At 50.7% G+C, this 14754-nt stretch overlaps 1 protein-coding gene across 2 annotated transcripts in view; it reads left to right on the forward strand.

The window, feature by feature from the left end:
- The first annotated feature begins 3338 nt into the window (after nucleotides 1-3338).
- Nucleotides 3339-14754, forward strand: part of HK1 (hexokinase 1) — a 76649-nt gene continuing 65233 nt past the window's right edge. The window contains exon 1 of one of the 2 annotated variants that reach the window (XM_088841934.1): nucleotides 3339-3479. In XM_088841934.1, coding sequence (XP_088698060.1) covers nucleotides 3420-3479 — 60 coding nt within the window. In that variant the 5' untranslated portion in view covers nucleotides 3339-3419. Of the gene's footprint in view, nucleotides 3480-6523; nucleotides 6747-14754 lie in introns of those variants that run through there. The other variant, XM_055425575.2, reaches the window with a different exon arrangement.

The raw sequence follows: 14754 nt of genomic DNA on the forward strand, positions 1-14754 counted from the left end.
TATTCTTGCTGGGAGAATCCCATGTACAGAGGAGCCTGCTGGGCCATGGTCTACAGGTTGTAAAGAGTCAGACATGACTTAGCAACTATGTGTGTGTTAGTCACTCAGTTGTGTCCGACTCTTGTGACCCCATGGACTGTAGCCCACCAGGCTCCTCTGCCCATGGGATTTTCCAGGCAATAATACTGGGGTGGGTTGCCATTCCCTTCTCCAGAGATCATCCTGACCCAGGGTTTGAACCCAGGTCTCCCACATTGCAGGTAGATTCTTTACCATCTGAGGCACTGGGAAGCTTCAATTTCATGACTAAACAGTAGTAAACATTATTATAAAACCAAAGTATTTGATTTCAAAAGCAGCCCTTATTTTTACTTCTCTGGGCTAAAATATATTTTCCTTTAGGATATTATGGTGAGAGGAGATGGAAATTACAATGAAAAAAAAAAAATCTTTCAGCAAAACAAAAAGCCAGTACCTAGGTTTTGTGTTTAATTTGCTGGCCTGTGCAAGCCCACAGGTTGGGGACCCTGCCTAGGTGTTGACATGGACTCTCCTACGTGAGCATTTCCCTCTGTATTTTGGAGCTAATTCCAAGAGGCAGGATTGAGAAATATTTTTTGGACCAATGACGGTGGTTTGTGTGGGGGCACTGGGGAGAAATAGCCCAGGAAACTCGGGGTAGCCAGCAGGGTGATTTAAGATTGCTCTGTTCCAACAAGATATGGGTGTCCTTTGGGGAAGGAGCTGGCCTCAGATAAAGAGCAGGCCTGAGGCCAAGCAGGCCTCAGCGGTCTGGTTAACCCTTCTTCCTCTGGGCCATTATCGTTATTCTTTAAGCACAGGAGGCTCATCAGGTTCAGAGGTAATGGGAGGAGGGTGGGATGTTCAGGGATTGACAAGACTGTATTGGGCTTCCCTTGGCATCCCTGAGAGAGTCATCCTTAGAGGAGAATAGAAGCCTTCTGGGAACAGAAGCAGAACAAGGTGTCCCGGAGGTGTGTGTTGGGGGGCGTGGCTTCAGGCCCTTTCTGAACCAGGTAAACAAGTCAGAGGTTAACAAGCAGCAGGCATGCAGGGACCTTGATGATATCTGAGAGGGCTGGGACTTGGGTGAAGCAAAAGAGGTGGTAAGAGTAAAGAGTTGGAGATGACAGAACGAATGAGCATGCATGCACACATGCAGGGTGCAAGGCCTCTCTTACCTCATCTCAGTCCCGGCTCTGATACCTGAGGCCTTGGGTCTGTAAATTCCAGTTATCATTTGAAAGGTGAAATGCCTACTGGGGCCAGTCAACTGTGTGTACCAGTGAAGCTGGTGGACTGGGTGGGGTCGGGGCAAGCTGCAGTACCTCTGCCTTGTCTGAAGGGGGCAGAGGTGCTCAGTGCCAGCTGATTGTTGCCAGTAATAACATGGGCTCTGTGAGGCTACACTTAAGAAGCCAGAAACCTGGATTTTAAAGTGACATCTGGGACCTCCCTGCGGGTCCAGTTGGCAGACCATGCTTTCAACATAGGGCATGTGGGTTCAATCCCCGGTGGCAGGATTAAGATCCCACAAGCCAGGCAGTACAGGCTAAAAAAATCTAAAAAATAAGGTTACATCTCCTAATTTTCAAGGGTTGACCCATACATATGAAACATTGTACATGTGTGCTCAGTCATGTCCGACTCTTTGGACCCCTTGGACTGTAGCCCACCAGGCTCCTCTGTCCACAGGATTTCCCAAGTAAGAATACCGGAATGGGTTGCCATTTCCTTCTCCAGGGAATCTTGTTGACCCAGGGATTGAACCTGTGTCTCCTGCATTGGCAGGGGGACTCTTTACCACTAAGCCACCAGGGAAGCACATAAAACATTGGTGGGTCCAATATGATGTTTCAGCCTGGCAGTTGCTAATTTGTAACCTCTGTTTTGAGTTTGCGGGAAGGCAGCACTTTAGGCAAATGAAAGAGGAAGGGAGGCAGGCTGAGGTGATTTTACGACCCCAGCCACTCCTTACCCTTCTCACGCAAGAAGCAGAACTGTGCAAAGCTGACGAGAAAGTCACAATGAACCTTCATCCCAGTGATCTCCAGATTGACAGGATCACTAGGACCCTGGAGGGACCACGGCCGGCAGTGTCTGAGGGAGCCTGCTAAAAGTATTACCAGTCAGTTCATTTCAGACATTTCCTCCAGAAGTTCCCTTAGAAAGTTAGGGTCTAAATCAGTCATTCTCATTCCTGACAGTCCCTGGCATTCACCTCGGGAACCTTTAAAAGGCTGTTTGGACTGTACCCCAGATCAATTCAGCCACCATCTCTGAGATTAGGGCCTGGACATTAGCATTCATAAAAGCTCTCCAGGTGATTATTATTATTTTTATTTTTTTTTGCTGCACTGCCTGGCTTGAGGGATCTTAAGTTCCCCAAGCAGGGATCGAACCAGGGCCCACGGTAGTGAGAGAGTTCAGTCCTAACCGCTTTCACCACCCGGGAATTCCCTCCAGGTGATTCTTTAATGCACCCAGGTTGAACACCACAGATCTAACTAACAGAAACACTGGGTCAGTCTCCCCTCCTGGTGGTGCTTTTCAGAATGCGTTGTGCATGCATGACAGGCCCCCACTGTCAGTATTCCAAGATGCTGCCCTAGTGTGGATTTTCTTTCTTTGCTTTCTCTGTCTCTTTGAGACTTTAAACAAGTTCTATAAACCCCATAACCCTCATTGATTAAGTGGGGATAATGATATTTGCCCTTCTAACCTCACCAGCCTGTTATCAGGAGAAACGAGGCAATAAATGAGAAACTACTCTGTAAACTGTCAACATTATCCAAGCATTGCTGTTACAAGTGTGCTGCCAGATGCTGGGGTGCAGCTTTGATCCTCTGCAGAGAATTTCTGGAGTAAAGTTCCTAGTGCCCATGGGGCTGATGTGAATGGTTTCATTCTGACTTAGCTGGTTTCCTATGGTCCAGATCTTTGCTGCTCTTCCTCAGGGTCTGTAAAGTAATTAGCAAAGGGACTTCGCTGGGGTCCAAGAGATCTGTGACAGCAACAAAAAAGAGGCAGAATAATAAAGAAGTACAAGGGGTGATAAATGGCATGACATAAAGGGGAAATTCTGAGCCTAGTATGGGATACAGCAGTGCAGCATGGGCCCCAGCCTCAGGAAGCTGTCTGATTGGGGCAGATAAGGCTGCCCATCCCCAGAAGACAGCCAACAATATCAGGCAGACTGTCATGACTCAGTGTTACTTATCTGTGGGCCAGGCTTACAGTGAGGTGGTGGGAAAGCATGAACAGGACACTGGCTGGGCATCAGGACTGGGTTTGAGTCCCAGCTCCAAACTCTACCACAACCTGACGCTGGGCAAGATGGTCCGCCTACTGCTCCTCACGTTCTTACTCTGTAAAGAAGAGCCTTCGTCCAGATCTAGATGGACTCTGAGCACAGCCCGAGTTTGCCCTGTGGAAGTGCTGAGGCCTGGGAAACTGCAGTGAGTAGCCATGGTCAGGGAAGGCTTTATGGGGAGGGTGGGAGAGCTGGGTTTCTGGTGAGGGGGACACTGGTCAGGTGGAGGTGAGTGGAGAAGGCTGAGCAAGCAAGGAAACAGTGCAGGGACTCAAACAGGATGGACCTGCGGAGGGCCAAGGACAGGGGGGAGTGGCCTCCCTGGGGTGGAGAAAAGATAAGTGGGGAAGAGTGGAGTCAAATTACGTAAGGCCTCAGGCACCAGGCAGAGATGTTTGAACTGGCTCCATCAGGAAGGAGGGGGCCATCAAGGGATTTAGGGCACGGTTATGATGTGATTAGGCTGCTTTTTAGCAGGAATAATGTGGCTCAGACCTCAGAATGACTTAGATGGCGGGAAGCCAGGAGACACGAAGGGCAGCTAGAAGACTTGTAATATTTCTGGCATGGGCTGATGAGGACTGAGGGTTGGGAAGAAGCAGTGAGGCAGGCCTAGAGATATTTCTCAGGAAACCTTGATAGGCCTTGGGACCTGGCTGCATTCTGGGGATGCAGAGGAGTGAGTCCCCTTAAGAAGCAGATTCTCTCAAAGGCAGCGAAGAGAAAGTACTGGCAGCCTCCCTGCCTGCAAACAGAACATCTCAGGGTAGCCTGGCCAGTGGAAGGGTTAGTTTTTCCCTGGCTCTGGCTCAGATAAGCATCTCAGTTGTAATGGGGGCTTGGTGATGATGCTGGCCGGGCCGGGGTAAAAGGGTATGTGTACTCCTGATCACTGCCCTGGACTCATTCCATCTTTGAGTGCCAGGCCCTGGGCTGAGTGTGAGACAGAGCAATTAACAAAGCACAATTCTTGGTCCTTGTGAGTCTGGCAGAAATACATTTGCAAGACTTGAATGGTACTTGAGAACAACCAAATTGTTCTCATTTTCCCAATTTTGCTTTATGGAATTGCAGGTGGTGTAAATGTTTGATGGCTGCCAGAAGACCTCTCTGTTCCTGGCTTATAAGGATACTATCCAGGGGGGGAGGCTTTCCTGATGGCTCAGCAGGTAGAGAATCTGCCTGCAATGCAGGAGGCACAGGAGATGCGGGTTTGATCCCTGGGTCAGGAAGATCCCCTGGAGGAAATGGCAATCCATTCCAGTATTCTTGCCTGGAGAATCCCATGGACAGAGGATTACAGTCCAAAGAGTTGCAAAGAGTCAAAAAGGACTGAGCAGCTGAGCACACATCTAGGAGGCAGAGCCAGGTTTTGTGAGGCTCGTAGCTTAAACAATTTTGGGGAGCCACTTTGGAAAATAATTGAAAATTACAAAATAAAGTTGATGGGCCCTCTCAGGGTTTAGACTCAGGGAAATGTGAGCAAGAAGTCTCAAAGTGTAAAACTCATCAGCTTCCAAGTCAATCTTATAATACACACCATTTGTTAATTGCATATTATAAGCAAGTGTTTTATTTGCAGTATTTCACAGCAACCAACGGAGGTAGGTGCCATTAGTATCTCCATGTTATAGACGAGAAAGCAGGCTCAGAGAGGTGACTTTGGATGCCTCCGCCATAAAGCGAGGGGGTAAGGGCTATGCTCTGGACTAACAGCTCTGGGCTCTAGGGCCACAGCTGAGATCCTTTTCAATTGATGATGGCAAAAATCACGCCCCTGAGGTTCTGAGAAGTGTTCTGGTCCTAAAGCATCCCCTCCTGACTCCACTGTACCTTTCTTAGGCCTGGCCAGGGGCTCCCAGGATCCAGGGCTCGGGTAGAGGTTATGGGGCTGGACACTGGCCATCTCTGCTGCCTTGGTTCCAGCACCATGGCCTGTTTAGGCAGAGAGGCTACCTACCACTGGGAGGACATAAAACCCCCGGGGTGAGCACTGGTTTGAAAACACACAGACTCAAAGTTTAATCCGAGATCTACAGCTTTCTGGTTGTATAGTAAGACACATGGCCTCAGTGAGCCCCTACTTGCTTACCCGCTCAATCAGTAACCACTTCTTTGTATTTTGAGTTCAGTTCACGTCCTCTCGTAAGGCAGTAAAGCGCCTGGTGGTGTCTGGCACACAGAAGCAATTAATCTAAGAATCCTATGGTTGCCATCAGTCCTAGTAGCGGCATAAACTCCTCTGACTCCGCACCTCCCTTCTCTATTTTAGAACCGAATGGTTTTCCGGGGATTCCTCCCAACCCGGCTAACTTCCTTCAGGAAGTGAAAAAGGCGGCATCTAAGAGGGGCGCCTAAACTGTCCCCCACACTCCACCGAGCCTGGGTGCTCAGGAGCCCAGGGGTTGGGGCCAGTGCCTGCAGCTCAAGTCCCGCCCAGCGGCGTGCGGCGTGCGCCCTTGGGGAAGACGGCTGAAAGAACCGGTGACTCAGAGGCGGACGCTGTGGGGCGTCGCTCTTGGTTTAGCAATGCAAATCCGCCAGCCGGAGGATCAGGCCTAGAGGCGCTGCAGCACGGGAGGGCCAGGGTGGAGTTGGGTGATGCCCCGTCGGTGAGGGCCAAGGTGGGGCTCCGCGCTCGGCCCCTTGGGCCCGCGAGAGCTGGCAGCCGTGGGGCCCCGGTGCGAGGACCGCCAAGTCTCCAAGCCTCCCGCATTCGCCGGCACAGGCCCCGCTCGCTTTTCACGCCCACTTCTTCGAGTCCCCTTAGGGCGTCTCCCCTTCCATGGAACTAACAGGGGCGAACCCTAATTTCCGAGGAAGGGGACTGCGTCCCCCCGCCCCAAGGCTGCCCAGTTCCCCAGCCAGCCGGGCCGGGCGGTGCCGCCTCCCCGCCTGCGCCCCACCCAAGCAGGGCGCCGCCACGCGTGGCGGTGCGCGCGCGACCAAACCTCCCGCCCCTGCGCCGGCTCCCTACGTGGGGGACGTGCCGGGAGATGCCGGGCCGTGGGGGATTTCGCAGCGTCGCCCGCCCTCTTTCAGACGCTGGGAGGAGCGGCCGCCGCGCCCCCCAGGTCCTGGCCCGCCCGCCGCCGCCCGGCGCAGCCGAGGCGCGCGGCAGCCAATGGGCGCCGAGGAGGTGGGCCGGCTGGCGACTGTCACCCTCGCGCGGACGGGAGCGCGCAGACGGGCAGCGCGCGAGCCGGCGCCGCGCTCCGGGTCGTGGGGGAGGAGCCGCCGGAGGAGGAGGAGGAGCCGCGGAGCAGCCGCCGGAGGACCACTGTTCGCCCGGGCTGCGGAGGACTGACGCCGGTCGCCCGCCTGTCGCCCCGAGCCCCCGACCGCCAGCATGATCGCCGCGCAGCTCCTAGCTTATTACTTCACCGAACTGAAGGATGACCAAGTCAAAAAGGTGAGCCGGGGCCGCTGCCGCCGCCCGGCGCCCTGCCCGCAGCCTTGCATTCCGGCATCCGCTCGCCGCCGCAGCCGCCTCCATCCTCCCGCGCCCAGCCTCCCTCGGGCCAGCACTGGTTGGATTGTCGGGCGGTGGGGAAGTCTTCGCCCTTCGATTCTTCCTGGGGCGTCTGTGTATGTGTTGGGGAAAGACCCTCGAGACTGGACTGCCTGCTGCAGTGTCCTTGAAACGGGCTGTGGAAGTCAAATGGGCCCCGGGCCATGTGGGGAGGTGGCCATGTGGGGACTGGTGGGCTGGTCCGCAGGGCCTGTTTGGTACGGTCCTAGCGCCGTGGGCGGAGTGATCACAGAGATGCTGGGGAGCTGAGTGCGCGGCAGGCGGGGGTGCTGGCTGGAGGCCAGGCATCCCATATTTGGGGTTCCCGGTGGAGGGCGTCGGGGGTGCGGGAAAACTGTCACCCCAGCTCTCCCAGCTATTGCGGCTGCTCCCTTAGATTAATCTGAGGACAGAGCGACCCGCATGGCTTCCTGAAACAGGGAGGGGCGCGGAGGCCACCGGAAACTTTGCTCATAGGCCTCAGGTCTGGAGCGGTATGTCTGAATGGAATTTTTTTTTTTTTAATCCCTCTACGTGACCGCTGACTTAAGCTGTAATTTCCAGCCAGCCCAAGGGAGCTCAAATAAGAGACTGCTCTTTTGAGTCGGATGGAGGTCTTGACTTGTATGCTTGTGGCGTGTGTGTTCTTGCACACATCTCCCTCCCCTGACTTCTAACATAAAAAACTGTCAGCTGGCAGGTATGAAAGGTGTATCTCTTCCTTCTACCAGCTTTGGCACCAAGTGTTTAAGAAACAGTCTAAACTATAGGGAAAGACGCCCATTTTATCATTGCCAAGCCTGTCAGATGCTCCTGACCCACACCCAAAGTGAGTGACATTGCTGGGTGGGCTGGACAGCAAAGTCAACCTGACTTTGGAGTTCCAACAAGGGAGCGCTACCTACAGGTGAGAGGCAGGAGCCACAGACCTGCAGCCACCGGAAGTTCAGTGCTCTTCCTAATCACCCAGGACAGCCCCCACCTCTGGCACAAGAGGCAACAGGCCTGCTGAGGGTAGTGAGGTCACCTCATCAAGGTCACCCTAGGAGTTAGGGGGAAAGCCAGGGTATGACCCACGTTTCCGCCTCCCTCCACTGGGAACTTGACCGAGGCTCCTCCTTGAAGTCAGCTGAGGGGGAGGTGCTGAGACAGAAACGATGGAGGATGCTGCTTGGATCTTGGATCCTGTGCCCAGTGGGGACCAGAGTTGGGTAGTTAGGAGACAGGCCTGGGAACCAGCCAGGGTCCCTCATGGCTACAAGTGGCCGTGACTGTGGAGTTGTCAAACCGTGGGACTCCACTCCCGAGGCGCACCCTGGAGTCTGGCCTCTGAGCTCTGGGAGCTGTGCATGCCAACGTGTGCATTTCACCAGTTGTCTTCCGTGGTGTTGTGTATCACTGTTGCTCTTACCATTTCACAGTGGGGAGTTGAAGACATAGATGGGTTCACTGTCCTCTCCCTGCATGTGGTGCCCTCTGTAGCTCAAGATGGCACATCACCAGGGTGGGGACCCAGATAACCTTGTAAGCCTCCAGCATCCACACCCATCATCATCTGTGGCTGCCAGAGGCCAAGTTGAGTTGAGGTTTGGACTGCCCTTGGGGGAACTCATTTTATCAGGTCGGCAGTTTCTAGTGTGGCCAGAGCCCTCCGCTCCTCGTGGTGGCCTGACTCACAGTCTATCCACCAGGCTCCTGTACGCATCTGATTGTGTGATTTCTGAATCACTTGATCCTCAAATCCCTCCTCCTCTGAGACTGGCATTCTGAAATTCCTTCTCTGCCTTCCTCTGGCCTCAGAACCTTGCTGGAGGAGGGTCTTGAGTCCAAAACTTCCACCAAATAATATTATTGCTCAAGGAGAGTCTTAAAAACAAGCTGGCATTGTTGCACCTCGTGGAGGAGTTCTCAGGCTGCTTTCTATGGGGAGAGGAGGTAGATTCCTGCCAGAGGGTCGCCTTGGCCTTCACGATGGGCTGTGTGGCTCTTCCATTGTATGTGTGGTCCTCAGGAAGCTTCCTGGGCCTCCTGAACACATAGTGGGCACTTGTTCTGATAGCCTAGTCAGTTTTCCCAGCCCCTACTTGTGCAGATCCTGAGAGACTGCATCTGTTCTCCTGGGACTCAGTATTATTAGTGACCACTTATCCTAGGGATCCAAGGTAAGTCCTCCGCTTGCAGGACTCCAAGCCCTGTTCTTCCTGTGGAACTGGGCCCTACTTGCAACCCGATGAGGACCCAGTGAAGACAAGCCATGATGATTCAGCCCTCCAGCCCTAGGTGGTCTCTGGAGCACTGGAGACAGCTCTGGCATCCCCCACTAATCCTCATCCATCTCCTTGCCCCCTATCCTGAGGGTGGGAGAGGGGAAGATGGGGATGGTGCCAGCGAAGGTTTATGGGATTGCTTGGGATACAAAAGTGATCATGAAAGGTATCTTTTCTCTCCCCATTGCTTATGCTGCTGCTGCTGCTGCTGAGTCACTTCAGTCGTGTCCGACTCTGTGTGACCCCATAGACGGAAGCCCACCAGGCTCCCCCGTCCCTGGGATTCTCCAGGCAAGAACACTGGAGTGGGTTGCCATTTCCTTCTCCAATGTGTGAAAGTGAAAAGTGAAGTCGCTCAGTCGTGTCTGACCCTTAGCGACCCCACGGACTGCAGCCTACCAGGCTCCTCCATCCATGGGATTTTCTAGGCAAGAGTACTGGAGTGGCTTGCCATTGCCTTCTCCGCATTGCTTATGGGACATCAGTAATTCAACCTCATAAATACATCCTGTGTTGAAATGCACCAAGCATCTGGCTTCCCAGCATGGATCGTCATTTTCCAGACTGGGTATGCATAGTGTTAGATGATGGGGTGCAGTGAAAAGGGTGCCCTGGCATTAGGCTGAAGTACAAAAGTACAAAACATAGATATCCCTTTTACTCTTCTATTGCTTTGGGGAGGAAAAGGATGCTTGTGTGCATTCCATTCATCAGAATTCTAGTCACCTGTTAATTCTGCAGCTAGAGCCTGTGTCTTTTGACCTCCAAGCAGCTTTTAACATGCCTCTCCTCTCGCCTGCTTCTTCCACTTGGGTTAGCCATTAAGAGCCTGAAGAAAGGTGAAGGATTACATAGTGCAATATTCCTTCAGGAAAGGTAGATGGGCCCTGCAAGGTTAGAACTTGGCCTCTAAAGAAAGGCTAGACTTCCTTTCCTTCAGGGTTGTCAGAATGGTGAACAAATGCCAGTGGATTTTCCCTGGGAGGGATCCCCATGATCTGACGGAGTCCCCATAAGCAGGTGAGCAACAAGTGTGATTTGTCCAAAGTCCTCAAGTGCTTGGTTCCCAAAGACAGAGGAGAGTATGCTTAGCAGTTACAGGGCTACCGTGTTCTAGTTCCCTGGGGCGGGCTCATGTGTCCCAGTGGCAAAAGCAAGCATTTAAAAAATGCCTGTTTCCTTATTGATTGGGGGTGGGATGGGTTGAGTGAGAGAGAAATGATAGAAAACCATCACATGTGCCTTTTGATCTGGTGTTATGCAAATATACAGTAAGAGCCTCACTCCCTGGGGAATCTTCATTACACAGCCCCTATCCCCTCTACCCTTTGGAAGTTCCTTGGAGTTCTCTGCCCAGAAAAACCCCAACACTTCCTTTGGTTTGACAGTTTGGGATCGTCGTGAGGGAATAAACTGGGAGTGCGGGTGGGTATGAGGGGCTTTCACATCTGGCCATGCCATGCTGTCCTCCCACACTCCTCCTGTTTTCTGGAGAAAGCATGGGCAGCTTTCTCCTAGGACTGTGTGCCTGCAGTCAGGGGTTCCTGCCTGGTAGAATTAGCCACTGGAGTCAGCTCCAAACATGCCTGAGGAGGCCCTGGGGGAAATGCTGGAGAGGCCAACATATACCTCTGCTCCCAGGAAGTAGTCCTGGCTAGACCGCCGGCACCTGCTTGATTGATTTGAGGACATTTAGAATCAAACCCGATCATGGGAGTGCAGTCATTTCCTCAGAAAATGTTTGAGTCCTTTATTATGTACAGAGTACTATACTAGGCTATAGTGATGACTGTAAACCTGAAAGAAATAGTCCCTGTTTTCTCATGGAGTACAAATAATTATCTGCTGTCTTATGATAAGTGCAAAGCATAGAATGCTGTGAGAGCTCTTGGGGCCATGGTCAGATCTTTGGATGGGAAATCACTAGCCTAGGAGTTGCTTAAGTCAAGCTCTAGGGAATTCCCTGGCAGTCCTGTGACTAGTACTCCATACTTTCACTGCCAAGGGCCCTGGTTTGATCCCTGGTCAGGTAACTAAGATTACACATGCGCTGTGGGGGGAAAAAAAAAGCTAGACTCTAAATGTACAAATGGAAATATTATGCTTAGAGATTTTGTAAGGGTGAGTCAAATGGATATTTACCAAAATGTAGTTTTGCCTTCTCTTTTTAAAATGCCTTCTGGGTGCCTTGTGCATGTGTGCTCAGTCGATTCAGTTGTGTCCAGCTCTTTGTGACACTGTGAACCATAGCCCTCCAGGCTCCTCTGTCCATGGGATTCTCCAGTCAAGAATACTAGAGCGTGTTGCCGTGCCCTCCTCCAGGAGATCTTCCCAACCCAGGGATCAAACCTGTCTCTTAACATCTCCTGCATTGACTGGTGGGTTCTTTACCACTAGCAGCACCTGGGAAGCCCTATCAGATATCAGTTGGGTGTGTAGGTTATATGTCTGTCTGTATCTAACAGTACACACAGACATACTGACACCCACGTGGGTATGTGTGTGCTTTCATCTGATCTTTCAGAAACCTCAGTGAGGTTGTCATGGCAGGAAGTGTTATCCGTCCCCCTTACTGCTCCTTCCCTGCACATCCTGCTGCCTTGTGTGCTGTGGACAGAAGGCAGAGATTTTATTCCCCTTTTAGAAACAGGGACTGGCTGGAGGCCCAGAGGAGATAAGTAACTTTCTCAAGGTCTTAGAAAACCTGGAATGGGATCCAGAGGGCTACTGTTTTTAGTGATTTAACTTGGAATCTGTATTTTAATTCTCTCCCCCCACCAATCAGTACATGAGTTAATTTTTTATTGTGAAATATTCAAGGTGCATAAAAAATATTGAAGCTAATATAACAAACACTTGTGTACCCACTGCATAGCTTGAAAAGTAACAGACACAATTGCAATTTTATTACAGACACAACTGAAACCATGTCTATGCCTGTCTTCAGTCCCATTCATTTCTCCTCCCAGAGGTGACCCGTGTCCTGAATTTGGTGTTTTATTACATATCGTGTATCTATTAAGCAGTGTGTACTGTTACTTTATATGGCTTGAACCTTTTGTAAATGGTGTTATTCTGTTTGTATCCTTCTGCAAACTGGCTTTCTTTAAAAGCTCAACATTGTATATTTGAGACTCTTCCATGTTGATCCATGTACCTCTGTTTGATCAATTTAAACTGCAGTATGCTCTTACATTGTGTGAACACACTAAACTAATTTATCAGTTCTTTTGGTGTGCTTTTGAAGTTTTGATTTTTTAAATTGCAGTGCCATAGGGATCTTCTGTCCACGAAGAAGTTGGTCTAGGCTGTGTTTCTAGGGCTGAAATTGCTTGGCGGAAGAGTGTGTATATCTTCCATTGTTAACGTTTTGCTAGATTGCCTTCGTGATCAGGCTTCCAGTTAGAAGTTTTGTACAAGTTCTGAACGGTTGCCAGGGGGAGGAAGTGGGGAAGCGATAGCTAGGGACTTTGGGTTGGACATGTACACACATATTTAAAATGGCTAACCAACAAGGACCTGCTATGTATAGCACAAGGCGCTCTGCTCAATGTTATGTGGCAGCCTGGATGGGAGGGGAATTTGTGGGAGAACATGTATATGTATAGCTGAACACCTGAAACTATCACACTATTGTTAATTGGCTATACCCCTATAAAAAACAAAAAGTTAAAAAAAAAAGAAAAAACAAAACAAAAAAAAGTTTTGTACAGGTCCCTGTGGTTCCATAGCCAACTCTTGGTGCAGTAAAACCTTTAAAATTTTTAATAGACAATTTTTAAACTGACTGTTTCTTCACAGACATTTCCACGCACATGACAGCATTTGAGCTTGGTTTAAAAATAGCCATTTCCTAGTTTGCCTTATGAAGGGAGCCCTTGCTGGCCAGAGTATTACTGACTGAGGCTGAAAACTCATTGTGAGCAGTGCCCGCCTCCTTGGCTGTTTCCACAGTGCTTGCGGAGGGGTGGGGGGTGCAGAGACAAGCTTGTGAGGGCTCTCTGTGTCCCCTGGTGCTCTAGCGTGAATCCTGTAAACTTTCCTGGGAATTGAAACACACAAGTGTGCTTTTGCCCGCACGTCCTCTCTCTTCATGGGTGGATCTGGGTGTGCAGGGCTGGCTTATCAGCCCCCTAAACGTTTCTCCGTTAGAGAACACTCAAAGCCGGCAGGCAGCCTCTCTCAGACTATCTTCCCTAAAAGGAGAGGGTGGCTGTGTCCCCCGCGGCAGGGAAACTGAAATGTGAAGTCTGCAGCCCAGCCCTTTGCAAATAGAAGCAGATCTTGTGAGCCCTGTGAGAGGCAGAAAATGTCGGATTATGTTCATCCAATTCCATGCTTAGTTACCGGCTTACAGGCGCTGAGGCGTTGAGGGGACCTTGGAGGGGAGGTTGCTTTGAATGCCTACTAGGGGCTGTCATGGTTCTTATTTAACCGTCAGTAGTAACAATACTAACTGAAGCCAACATGTGATGCCTGTCCTGTTGGCTGCACCGAAGGCATTACATCCCCCCAGCTCCCCTGTTAGTGGGATCTCTTGTGATCACTGCTTTTGGTTGAGAACCCTGAGGCTCAGGTATAAACAGAAGAGTCAGCATGCAGACCCATCAAGTCTGCTGGCAGAGCCCCTGCTTTTTTTACATTGATATATAAACACATACCACAAAACTTCATATTGTAAAGAGTGCAAATCTGTGGTGTCTAATACATACACGAGCTTGTGCCACTGTCACCACCATCTCATTGCAGAACATTTTCATCAACCCCAGGAGAAACTTCATACCCGTTAAGCAGTCACTCCCGATTGCTCCCTACACCTTGGTATCTACTAATCTGTTTCTTTTTTTAATGAATTTACTTCTTCTGAACATTTCATAGGAACAGAATTATATAATAATGTGACCTTTGTGTGTGGTTTCTTTCGCTTGGCACGTTTTCATGGTTCATTCATATGTATGTACTCAGGAGTACGTGTACTTCAGTTCTTTTTATTGCTGAATAATATTCATTTGTGCTTATATACCACATTTTGTTTACACATTTGTTAGTTCAGGATGTTTGTGTTGTTTCCACTTTGAGGCTGTTATGATAATGCTGCTGTGAGCAGTTTTCCCTGTGTGGACATACTTTAATTTCTCTTGGGTATGTGTGTAGAAGTGGAATTGCTGGTGTTAGAGTCCGGAGTCGCCCTTCCCTCAAAGGAACAGAGGACACTCACGATAATGCAAGACACACAGCCAGGTTTATTTCCCGGGGTTTCAACAAGGACCCCAGCTAGCTGGAAATAAACCTCGCTGTGTGTCTTGCATTATCGTGAGTGTCCTCTGTTCCTTTGAGGGAAGGGCGACTCCGGACTCTAACACTGGAAGAGACCCTGCTTCTGTCCCCCAGAGGAAGGAAATGAGGAGACTGAGGCCCCAAGTGGTGGAGGGACTTGCTGATCACATGGCTTGTGAGTGATAGAGACAGAAACACCGTCAGGTCCCCTAACTCAGAAACCCATGTGCTTTCTACCATAACACATCCAACTCTCGCTTTGCTATTGAGGGAAACAGGTTCAAAGGAGGAAAGAGCTGGGGACAAGACAGAGCTGGGCACAGAATCCTCAAAATCCCCCTGACTCCTGTCTCCCCTTCCTCCCC

The sequence above is a fragment of the Moschus berezovskii genome, chromosome 12, assembly GCF_049115385.1.
Source record: "Moschus berezovskii isolate FMDL1 chromosome 12, NW_MosBer_1.0, whole genome shotgun sequence".
NCBI classification, from domain to species: domain Eukaryota; kingdom Metazoa; phylum Chordata; class Mammalia; order Artiodactyla; family Moschidae; genus Moschus; species Moschus berezovskii.